Below are 13,023 nucleotides of genomic sequence, written 5' to 3'. Positions count from 1 at the left end.
TCGTCATTCAAAATCCTTTAATTTGATGGGTCATACATTGATTTCTGATTATCCGTTCCAAAGATACAAATATTTGTACAAAATTACGAAAAATCGAATAATTTGAAATATTTACAAAAATATTTTAAGTTGTTTGTTAACATGCCGGATGCGTATGGTTGATAAGAAAGAATGTAGACGTTATTTTTGCAACAACAGGAATCCGTTAAAGATATGACAAACCACAATGCTAAAAGTCCGGATGGAGCTGGTTGATAATACGTACCCACAGTTGTTATTTGTGTAAATGTTATCGTATATTTTTAAAACCACAAGGTCTTGTTTTTGTAAAAACACATTCAAACATTTGATCACGTTCATGCTGCGTGAATTTCGCCTATAAATACTGAAATAAACGAGCATATACCACAGTCGACATCTGACAGTTTCTACAGTATAGTTGCAGTGTTCAGTGAAAGATATTCAATTAAGGTAAGAGATTTTGTTGTTTATTTTACATATGGTTTTTTGTGAATTTATTGGTTTGCTATTTTGTTAAAATGTGTTTCTTTTTATCTATGGGTAATACTGGTTTTAATTCTCTCTTCCCAACTTGTTTGCAGGTCTTCTAAGTATTTATGATTCTTGTATCTATATATACTTCTCTTAAAATAAAATGTGTGTACTATAGGTGATTTTATTCTTATATTCAATGTGATTTATTATAAGTAATTTTATTACTTGTTTTTATATATCATAGGATGTATCTGTCGCTGATATTTTTAACTGATTTTACGTTTTATCCCTAAAATAATAATAGCTGTTTATGACGCATTTCTACTATACTTTTTTCATCTTTTAATATTTCCTTATTACATAAATAAATGAGGTAGGTTTTTACATTAAGATAATCATATTTTACTATTTAGTTCTAATACTTTCATGGTCTAGAATCCGCATATGGCCCAGAATCGGTATGCCGATACGTGACCACTTTCAAGCACCAGAATCGCCATGTGGCTCAGAATAGGTATGCCGATACGGGGGCCACTTTCATGCACCAAAATCGCCATGTGGCCCCGAATCGGTGGTATGCCTAACCCCGGACATTTTCGTTTTCAAGAATAGTAACTTTTTATGATACATTTAGCGCGGTACTCCGTCTTCTTTTAGCACATTTTTCTTGTTATCTGCATTAGGATAATAGTATTTTACCGTTTAGTTCTTATTTTCTAATTTGATTTATAAATATGTTTTATTTCATGTTTTTTTTTCAGGCATGTATGATGCAACACCTGTCCGTATATTTCTGAACAATTTTATGATTTATTTCAGTATCTTTTTTTTTTATGCCGCATTCTACCGTACTTTTGCTTTTCAGCAATATACGATCAAGCGTAGCTGTCATTTATATTTTATATACGACCAAGCGTAGCTGGTATTTATTTTTAACAGTGTGATAATAATCGTGTTGCATTTTCTATTTTATGTACGACCCAACTTATTTTTTTTATTTTTAAAAATATATTGACAATCTTTGTACTGCATTGGGTTAGTAAATAAGAAACAATATGAGTCATTTTTATTATTTTTATTTTATACTAGTACATTATTACAGTTTTTAATTGAAAACTAAATGCCCTAGTCGATTTATTTTAACATTTCTATCCATGGGTTCAACGGCATAATGGTTAAACGATGATGTCTTGTAATCTATGCTTGTGCGCTGTTTAAATTGTCGGTCAGAGCGTTCATCACTGTTACGATGTTTTTTCTCAGTTTTCCGAACATTTTCACAGGGGCTTCGATGCATGTTTGAGTTATTTTTAAACAAAGGTTTTATGATCTTATTAAATTTATCCGGGAATGCTTGATGTCTCAAATATCCTCTATGAACACCTGTGACTTCTAATATTTTTTTTATAGTTTAGGCTGTTAAAGCCAGTTAGGATAGTTGATGTCATCGCTCCTTTTAAAGGTAGTGACGGGTGCAATCGATGAACTGGTATGTATATAATAAAAGGTACGCTAAATAAAATCTATAATATTTTATTTGTTAAAAATTAATACGTATAAAACACAGAACTTTAGTATATTCATTCTTGAAGGTCGGATATGTTATCTGTTATTAAGATGAACTTAAATTCTGAAGTTTTTCTTGGTTGTTCTAAAATTTCTTGTTTTCTTGAAGTATGTGTCTGTTATTAGTCAATAATATCTAGGTACTTCAGTTCTTCTATAATTTCAGCTGCTTCTTTTCCGGTTAAAGCATCGGCTTTTGAAAGAATTTTAAGCCCTTTCACAAGCATGTTCGGATCACCATATTTGTTATACTGAAACCATATTTCTTGCAGTTCGTTAAGTACCTGCTTATTTGCTATATCACGATCCCGTGTTTCAAGAGGTCTGGAGGGAACATCATCACGGTTTATCTTTGAACCTTGTATCTGCATGTTCTTTGCATCTTGTTCCTTCTGTGATATATGTCTTCTTTTACCCTGTTGTTGTATGTCTGATGTATTTTCTGCGTCGGGTTCGACATTTTTTGCGGTGCCATGTAAGACCTGTGTTCTTCTTCTTCTTTTTCCTAGATACATTGGCTTAATATTTTTTTCATATTTTGTTGTGTGAGATTGGTGACGTATCTTTGAACCTTGTATCTGCATGTTCTTTGCATCTTGTTCCTTCTGTGATATATGTCTTCTTTTACCCTGTTGTTGTATATCTGATGTATTTTCTGCGTCGGGTTCGACATTTTTTGCGGTGCCATGTAAGACCTGTGTTCTTCTTTTTCCTAGATACATTGGCTTAATATTTTTTTCATATTTTGTTGTGTGAGATTGGTGACGTATCTTTGAACCTTGTATCTGCATGTTCTTTGCATCTTGTTCCTTCTGTGATATATGTCTTCTTTTACCCTGTTGTTGTATGTCTGATGTATTTTCTGCGTCGGGTTCGACATTTTGTGCGGTGCCATGTAAGACCTGTGTTCTTCTTTTTCCTAGATACATTGGCTTAATAATTTTTTCGTATTTTGTTGTGCGAGATTGGTGACGTAGACGTCCACGGTCATCTTTATGCACTCCGGATTCGTCTAGAAGAGTTTTGTAAATTTTTTGATCGGCTAGAGTATATTGTGTAGGTTCCTTCGAGAAAATCAGTTCGTACAGGCCGGGTGTAGCTTTAAAAATGTGTGAATCCATTTTAATGCTATCTTTACCGAACTGAATGGTGTGATTTCCAAACTCCCATTCACCCGTCTCCCAGTTAAACGTGGGGCCAAAGATCTGGTCAGTATTCCCTAAATCTTGCGTATATGTTTCTAAATAAGGGTTGTACGATGTTTGTATATGTAGAGGTTCGTCGTCACTGGTCTGTGATGGTTGATTAGTTTGTAAGTCATCCTCGTTGAGATCTGGTTTAGGAACATTTTTATTCATATAATTGGTTATTTCTTTAAGAGGAGTAGTTATTGGTTTAAACGTTGACTGTAGAAGTTCTTTTTCATCTGCTTGCATTCTTCTAAGAGCTTTGTACTTTTCTCTCACTATTGCCGCAAGTTTGTTTACTTGAACCGCTCTATTTGAAGACATGTTAACAAATGACTTCTCGATTTGTAACTGCTTGTATTTATACCTCTGTAACCTTCTGTTAGCGTGTCTCTGATGAGGTCTTAGGTACCCTGAGTAGTTATATGTTAGCGTGTCTCTGATGGCATCTGAATGTCTCAGGTACCCTGTGTAGTCATCTGTTAGCGTGTCTCTGATGGCATCTGAATGTTTCAGGTACCCTGTGTAGTCATATGTGTCTTCTGTTAGCGTGTCTCTGATGACGTCTGTACGTCTCTGTGGTCGTCTGTGCCTTCTATAAGCGTGTCTGTGATGACGTCTGTATGTCTCTGATACCCCTCTGTGGTCGTTTATGCCTTCTGTTAGCGCGTCTCTGATGACGTCTGTATGTCTCTGCTACCTTCTGTTACCCTCTGTTAGCGCGTCTCTGATGACGTCTGTATGTCTCTGCTACCTTCTGTTACCCTCTGTTAGCGTGTCTCTGATGACGTCTGTATGTCTCTGCTACCTTCTGTTACCCTCTGTTAGCACGTCTCTGATGACGTCTGTATGTCTCTGCTACCTTCTGTTACCCTTTGTTAGCGTGTCTCTGATGACGTCTGCTACCCTGTGCTAAGTGTCTCTGATAGCGTCTGTTACCCTGTGCTAGCCTCTGTTAGCGCGTCTCTGATGGCTTCTGAATGTTTCAGGTACCCTGTGTAGTCATCTGTTAGCGTGTCTCTGATGACGTCTTCTACCCTGTGCTAGCCTCTGTTAGCTTGTCTCTGATGGCATCTGAATGTTTCAGGTACCCTGTGTAGTCATCTGTTGGCGTGTCTCTGATGACGTCTGCTACCCTGTGCTAGCCTCTGTTAGCTTGTCTCTCATGGCATCTGAATGTTTCAGGTACCCTGTGTAGTTATATGTTAGCATGTCTCTGATGACGTCTGTACGTCTGAGGTACCCCCCTCTGTAATTCTGAGGTACTGCAGTTAGTAATGAAAGTGGTGGGGAATAATCAAGATTTTTAAGTGTTTCCATATAAAATTTAATATAAGTTGGTAGACAGTGTTTATAGTACTTGCTGTATCGGTATTATGTTGGTAGTACTGATACTTTCATGTATCTCTCGTAGCATAAGTAGGGAAAAATGTAACCAAGTTCAATAAATGTGTTAAATGTAGCACTTTTACATTGATTCTTATGGAAGAACAAGCACAAATTCACACACTTCAGGGGCCTTTTGAGCTACCATTCAGTCTTCCGCCCGACTAACATATATTTAATACCCGGCATTAAGGTATGTTCTTCATTCTGTTTCAGATATTCCTAGTGTTCAGATGTGTGCTCTGGTGAGTGGTAAACTTTGAAAATTTTTAATTTTTGAAAATTGTATACATATTTTCGAGTTTGGGTTCTAAATTTTTGCATTCTAGGTTTTGAATATGTATTATTATTTTATTACTTAGTGGTGTTTGATTTGGTCAGTATTTTTTTTTTAAATAATTTTTCATCCTTTAATAACGAAAACATGAACAAATTCTTAGTCACTAAAGATACATTTAAGAAAATTCGTAAATTTGGCCTCCAGGGACGAACTCTGGAATTTAAAATCAGGGATGTGCCGCAGAGTGAGGAACCTGTGGGGTGGGTAAAAAAGGCCATCGAGGGGATTGTACTTAAGGGAACAGAAGGTTTGGAACCAACCGATCAGGTCAGTTTCACTTTTTGCTCGAAAGACTTTGCCAGAGGTCAGGGTTGGATGAGGTTCAAGCCTGCCTGTGAAGTGACCGTTGATGATATATGGGATAAGATTAGTTCCATATATCAGAGTAATAGCATCGGCCTCAATACCGAGACATTTTGTTTGGGTATTACGACGGTAAAACTGCCCGCGGGAAAAGGTGGTCCGAGAGGAAGAGCTTATAACTCCTTTAACGAGGAGTGTTCGAAAAGGCGAGGAACTGTTGTTATTAAAAACAAGGATAATCTTTGTTTACCTCGTGCTCTTGTGGTTGCAAAAGCTCACGTAGATAAGGACCAAGAATGGAAGAAGGTACGTCAAGATATTGGAAAAATACAAGGACAAAGAGCCCATCAACTGATTGAAGCCGCTAATGTAACAATTCCTGTCGGAGGGGCAGGAATACCCGAGCTACAACAGTTTCAGGGACACCTCACAGATTACAAAATTGTGGTGTATAGTTATGGTAGCAAGGGTCGTGACGTTATGTTCTGTGGTAACACTAATGGTCCAGCGTTAAATCTTTTGTATCATGAAGGACACTTTAACGTGATCACTTCTTTGACAGCTGCTTTTTGCTGTCGATATTATTGTGAGGAGTGCCACCAGCCGTTTAACAACAAAAACGACCACAGATGTGGTGGTACATGTTTTGCTTGTCGTCGTTCACCAGCTTGTTCCAAAGATTGCGTGAAAATACCCTGCGATCAATGTGGTCGAAACTTCTACGGTAAGGCATGTTTCAATGCTCATGTTGGTTCGGTATGCGATAAAATCAAAAGGTGTAAGACCTGTTACAAGATCTACACCAAAAGTCATGTCTGTGGTGAGGTCTTCTGTAAAACTTGTAAGAAAAATTGTCCGTCAGATCATCTTTGTTACATACAGCCCGATTCTGGTAGGCCACCGTCAAAAGATTTTCTATTTATATTTTATGATTTGGAAACTCGTCAAGAAACGGTACTGCCTGATGGTTCACTTCTTCAAGAACCTAACCTGTGTGTTTTTAAACAGTGCTGCGACAAATGTTTGGAATCCGATACCCGCATGTGTACACAATGTGGTGTTCACCTGCAAGTTTTAAAAAACAACCCTATTGAACGGTTTATGGAGTTTGTACTTAATCAACGTAAGTTATTCAAAAGAGTCGTTGTTATGGCCCATAACGGTGGTGGCTTCGACCATCAGTTTGTGTTAAATTATATTCTAACAAAGACTGATATTACTCCCGATTTGATTATGCGTGGTACAAAGTTGGTGTCAATGGCTGTTGGTAACGCTCGTTTTCTTGATAGTCTTAATTACTTTCCAATGGCGTTGTCTGCTCTACCTAAAGCTTTTGGGTTGACAGAGTTGAAAAAGGGATATTTTCCACATTTGTTTAACAGAGAGGAAAATCAATCTTATGTTGGACCTATGCCTGATCTTAAATTTTACGATCCCGATAATTTAAAAGATGATGCACGTGACAAGCTGATCGCGTGGCACGTTGAAAGAGTAGATGAGGGATACGTTTTTGATTTTCAAAAGGAAATTGTTGAATATTGTATTAGCGATGTTGAGATTTTGACTAAGGCTTGTCTCACTTTCAGAAAACAGTTGATGGATACTTCAAATGTCTGTCCGTTTTTCGAGGCAACAACTGTTGCATCGACTTGCAACAAGGTATTCAGGCGTAATTTCTTACAGCCTGACACTATAAGCCTCATTCCAAAAGGTGGCTATCGTTTTAAAGATAATCACTCTAAAATCGCTTTGCAGTGGTTATTGTGGGAAGAGAAGCAACGCTGTATTAAAATTCAGCATGCCGCCAGGGGACTTGAAGCTCTTATTGGAAATTGTAGGGTGGACGGTCTTTACGAAAACACCGTCTTTGAATTCCAAGGTTGTTATTATCACGGTTGTCCTACTTGTTACCCTACAGATAGAACTGCACCCCTTCATGACGATCCTTCAGATTGTATGGAAAATCGTTATGATAAAACGATTGCTAAAATTAAACATCTCAGATCAATAGGATACGAGGTGGTTGAAATGTGGGAATATCAATTCCGTAAAATGCTGACGGCCGAGATAAAGTCGTATACCGAGGGGCATCCTCTTATGGCTAGTTTACCTTTGAATCCCAGAGATGCTTTATATGGTGGGCGTACAGGCAATACTGTAGAGTATTACAAGTGTAAAGATGGTGAAAAAATTAAATACGTTGATGTTTGTTCGCTTTATCCGTGGGTATGCAAGTACGGAAAGTTCCCAATCGGACATCCAAAGAAAATATATATTGGACAGGAATGCACTGCTGTAGACATTACTGAGTTATCTGGATTAATAAAGTGTAAAGTGCTTCCTCCTACAAACCTCTATCATCCTGTTCTTCCTACCAAGATGAACAGTAAATGTATGTTCGTTTTATGCCGAAAGTGTGGAGAGGACTTTGCGGAAGAAGAGTGTGAGCATTCGAATGATGAACGGGCTCTAACAGGTACTTGGGTGATTGAGGAGGTAGTGAAAGCTTTATCAAAGGGTTATAAAATAATTGAGACCTATGAGATATGGTCCTATGATACTTTACAGTTATCGAAATCTCAGAAAGGTCTTTTTTCCGATATGATGAACAAATTTATCAAAGTGAAACAACAAGCTTCAGGGTGGCCGCGAGGATGTGTATCGGATGAGGAAAAGAGCCGGTACATCGAGGAGTTTCTTCAGAGGGAGGATGTCAGGCTGGAGTTTTCCGACATAACGGAGAACCCTGGTCTGAGGTCGTTGGCTAAGCTTATGCTCAATTCTTTCTGGGGTAAGTTCGCTCAGCGAGAGAACCTCCCTAAAACATCCATAATAAACAAGTCTGGAGAATTTTTTGCTATGTTGATTAATCCATCCATTCATGTTAATACGGTGATCCCTGTAAATGAGGACACACTGGTTGTTACGTGGGAGTATGTGGAGGAGGCGTACTCAATGTCGTCAACAGTTAATGTTGTTCTGGCATCATACGTTACGGCTCTGGCTCGTCTCAAACTATATTCCTATTTAGATCGGGTTCGCAAAAGAGCTTATTACTATGACACAGATTCCATAATATACCTTTCTAAGCTTGGTTTGCCAAACCTTCCTACAGGTGATTGCCTCGGTGATCTAACAGATGAGCTTGGTGGTGGATATATTTCGGAGTTCGTTTCTGGAGGGCCTAAAAATTACGCATATAAATACACTTTGCCTAACGGTGAAGAAAAAATTTGTTGTAAGGTTAAAGGTATTTGTCTAAATTATGAGGCATCTAAATTAGTTAATTTCGATACCATTAAGAAGATGGTACTTATGAAGTCTGACCCTGTTTCTGTGGTGACTAAACAAATAAAAAGGACACAGGATCATTGTGTTATCACAAAAACCCTTGAAAAAAAATATAGACCAAACTCAGCAAAAAGAAAATTTTTTGAAGATTTTACATCCTTACCTTATGGTTATAAAAAACTTAAAATTTAAACTATGGCCCAGACTCAGCTTTTTTTATTTTATAACACTATACCTTTTTTAACACACACAATCAACATTTTTAACTAGTAAGTTATATATTAATAGATTACTTTTGTTTTGTCAACAGTGGATGCTTTTTCCTCTGCGATACAACCGATCGTCTGTCACACTGAAAAGTGGGTTACTAAAAAGCTGTAGTGAGTTGTCGTTTGTCCTACATGATTAAAAAATCTTTAAAAGATGTTCAGTTAAGACCATTAAAAGATATCTGGTATAGCCCACTGGCAAATTAATGAGCCGTTCTGGTTAACTCTAGAACCGTTGCTCGTGTAGCCGCTCATTATAAAAGATGGCAATCAGATCATAAAAAAGATGTCTGCTGAACCATTTCCGGTATTTTTAAAATACAATAAACAGTTTTCGGCTATGAACCACTTTGTGATTTTGTAACATCATTACAGCTTTGCTCGTTACTTACTAGAAGGTGGGGCAACAATCGCTTGTTCTATGCTATCACAAATATATATATATATATATATTGAATCAACATCACATTTGATTCCTCTGAGGAAATTTGGTGGTTGTAGGCCTCTAGGGGATGGTGTCCACGATAAAACACCAACGAGGTATGTGTTGTACCTCATGGGTGCCTTGGAAATCAACACGAGTAACCTTTGTTTCAGATTATCCTTGAAAAAAATCAGCACGCAATTTGGAGCTATGTTAGCTTTAACGTGAAGACCTTTACGACATGCTTTTTCTTTACGACAATACTGTTAGATATGTCTTTATACATTAACAAAAGTTTTTTTTTCTACCTAGGTATACTCTAAGTGTATATAATGTTTTCTCAATATATCTGATACATACTACCTTTAAATATGGTCCTCCTTTTGGAGTATAAAAAGGACGGTCGACTTTTAACCCGCACGGATGCACGCCTATGTACCTTTACGAAGGGAATTGTACCCAAGTGGATCAAAGTCACGTTTCGGTAAGAGTACAAATGATGCTGGTACTCCGCAGACATAAAGGATGTAGCAGGTAACTTTTGTGTTTGTCATCCATTGATCAATAAGTATATCATCTACATTTAACTGCTTAATTTTTCTGACTGCGTTCGGACCTCTGAACAACTCAATTTTTTCCATCTTGCTTCATCGAATGATTGAATGATACTGATTTTTGCTTTATTCATTCTATCATGTATCTGTGAATTTTGAAGGAGTGGGGGAACGTCATAGTATTCTATCATGTATCTGTGAATTTTGAAGGAGTGGGGGAACGTCATAGTATTCTACACCGAAGGTTTATATATCATATAAACGTTGTATACATTATTATGTTCCGTTTACGGAAGGATTAGAGCTAATAATAAACATAAAAACTAGATGGCAAATGTAGTCTCCTATATATTGAATAGACGCTTATTTAACTATAAAAGTAAAATACCAACCTACATAATATTACCCTCCTTGCCGTAGATAAAATACAGTATGCGAATCGCAATACCATTTTTTTTTTTTTTTTTTTTTTTTTTTTGTTTGGTGATTTTCATGATACTACCCAACTTTCCGTAGAAAAGACTTGTACGTGAGATGTTTGCTGGTTTGGCCACAGCGTAAGAATGGTATATGTTCATTGTAGGAATGTATGATTGGAGGGAGATCGAGGATGTTTGTTGGTCATACTGTAAGTATGGTATACGTTCTTCTAGATGGCTTGGGCATAGTTACGTGTTGCAGCCGACAGGTGGCATGATAAGATGAAGAATTTACCACAGCGTAAGAATGGTATATGTTCATTGTAGGAATGTATGATTGGAGGGATATCGAGGATGTTTGATGGTCATACTGTAAGAATGGTATACGTTCTTCTAGATGGCTTGGGCATAGTTACATGTTGCAGCCGACAGGTGGCATGATTAGGCGAAGAACTGTAATAGACGTGGAATCCCCATTAAGTTGACAGGTCAAAATATCTCCAATAGCAACAAATATATCACCGTTTTGGCAGTGTTGCCATGTTTCTCCTTCCCTTCGATGTCTGTTGCGTTAAAATCAATAGCAACGAAGATATAGTGTCGTTTTGGCATTGCTGACATCTTTGTTTTTATGTTAACATATTCAATATCCCCTCTTTTTCCCAACGAGACCATATTCACACGAATTGGGCCAATAGACACGAAGATACGATATAGTGTCGTTTTGGCAATGTCTTTGCGTTTGTTTTTCATCTTAACATATTCCTTCCGCTTTCCAACAATATATAATCAGTCAGGTCGGAGACATGCTACAATGCTCTTTTGCTAATGTCTTTGTGATTGCTGCTCTTTTGCTAATGTCTTACATGTAATAAACGAACCAATAACAGCGCAGATGGCAGATAGGTGCTACATGAATCGGGTAGACCGATGGACACTTTATTTGGCTTTCTGACTACATCCGTGTTATAAGAAGAGACAGGCTAGATGAGACCTTTGTGACGTTCTCATTGTTCGGTAAGTGCTCATTGATCCTTGGGCGATGCTGCGGGATATTGGTCGATGAGTGATCATTGGTCGGTGGGCGATCATTGGTCGGTGGGCGATCATTGGCCGGTGGTTTTGTTCCCATTGGTCTGTGGGCGTGGCTTTGTGGTGGGCGATCATTGGTCGGGTGGGCGTGGCTTTGGTCGGTGGGCGTGTCTTTGTGGTGGGCGTGGTCGGTGGGCGTGGCTTTGTGGTGGGCGGGGCTTGGAGTGCTATGGACGTCTGAGTTGGAGTTTGACCGTCTGGCCCAACCGGCCCATACTCTGAATGAGAGAGAAGTCGAAACCATATACAAACAGTTGAAAAACGGCAAATCACGTGGCCCTGGAAATGTAGCTCCGGAACTCATCAAATATGGACAGAAAGTTCTAATTAAGCGGCTAACAGTCACATCTGAGCACTATCCATAAAAATGGAGATAAATCAAAACCTGAAAACTACCGAGGAATTGCAGTCACTAGTAGTATCAGCATAATATATGGGAAACTTATAAAAAATCGAATAGAAGAAGAATACCAAGCCATATGGAAGCCGAAGAACAGGCTGGTTTTCGCGCAGGTCGATCCACAATAGATCATATTTTATCCATTACTCAGATAATTGAAAAAAAAGTTGCTCGTGGCCAAGAAGTCTATCGGATGTTTGTAGACCTTAGAAAAGTATATAATAATATCCCGCTGGTTAAATTATGAAAAGCACTAGAGAAAACAAATGTAAATATAGAATTGGTTAAAGCGGTAAAAACGTTGTGCTACCAAAAAACAACAAGAATTAAAACGGGAAATCTTATAACACCTGGATTCAAAGTAACCAAAGGACTCAGGCAGGGATGTTGTGTCTCGTCAACACTATTCAAAATATACCTCGAAGCAGCACTCAACAAATGGAAGAAAAAATGTACGAATATGGGTATACCACTAACGGACTCAACTTTGTAGACGCGCTGTGCTTTGAGGATGACCAGGTGGTCATCGCACAGGACTCTGAAGATCTTAGTTACATGATGCGAAAACTATTAGAAGAGTTTAAAGAATGGGGTTTAGAAGTGAATATGGGAAAAACTGACTACATGAGTATCGGAGGAGACAAAAAGAGCCTACTAGTAGAGGAATATCAAGAAATTAAATTATGTGAAGACTATAAATACCTGGGAGTAAAGATCACTCATAACGGAAAATTAGATGCAGCCATTAAGGAATGAAATACACAGGGAATGAAAGGCATATCCTTACTGACTAGAGTACTGTGGGATAAAAACATCTCTAAGGAAAATAAAAGAATAATACACAACATTATTATAATAAAACGCATCACAACATATTATATGGATGCGAAGTTTGGCCCCTAGAAGAGATAACAGAGAAAATGCTAAGATCAACAGAAATGGACTTCTGGCGCCGTTCGGCGGGAATATCTAGACGGGACAAAATAACAAACGAGAGTGTCCGAGAAATCACGGGGGTTACACATACTATTTTTGACCACATTAGGATGAAACAACTCAGCTGGTACAGCCACGTAAGGAGAATGCCGGAGAATAGAATACCAAGACAGATTCTAGAATGGAAACCAAGAGGTAGGCGTATACCAGGAAGGCCTAGAAGAAGTTGAAGAGAGAAAGAGTTGATAGAGAAATAAGGGACAGAGAATTTAAGGACGATCTATGGAATGGCAGAACGAGATGGATATTGAAAATCGGAAGACGTCGAATAACGTTATAAACCGATACTAATATATATAGC

The 13,023-nt window shown here is 38.0% G+C and overlaps 1 protein-coding gene across 1 annotated transcript; it reads right to left on the bottom strand.

The window, feature by feature from the left end:
* Positions 1-1,798: 1,798 nt before the first annotated feature.
* LOC126883604 (uncharacterized) lies at positions 1,799-3,572 on the bottom strand. Its single transcript, XM_050649255.1, has 2 exons — positions 2,964-3,572; positions 1,799-2,756 (listed from the first exon to the last, which is right to left on the bottom strand). The coding sequence occupies exons 1-2, from the start codon at positions 3,570-3,572 to the stop codon at positions 2,184-2,186; spliced, it is 1,182 nt and encodes a 393-aa protein (XP_050505212.1). The 3' UTR covers positions 1,799-2,183.
* Between the last annotated feature and the right edge of the window lie 9,451 nt (positions 3,573-13,023).

Source organism: Diabrotica virgifera, chromosome 4, assembly GCF_917563875.1.
Source record: "Diabrotica virgifera virgifera chromosome 4, PGI_DIABVI_V3a".
NCBI lineage: Eukaryota > Metazoa > Arthropoda > Insecta > Coleoptera > Chrysomelidae > Diabrotica > Diabrotica virgifera.
Note: the sequence above shows the minus strand (reverse complement) of the source record. Positions and strands in the feature narration are given on the sequence as shown.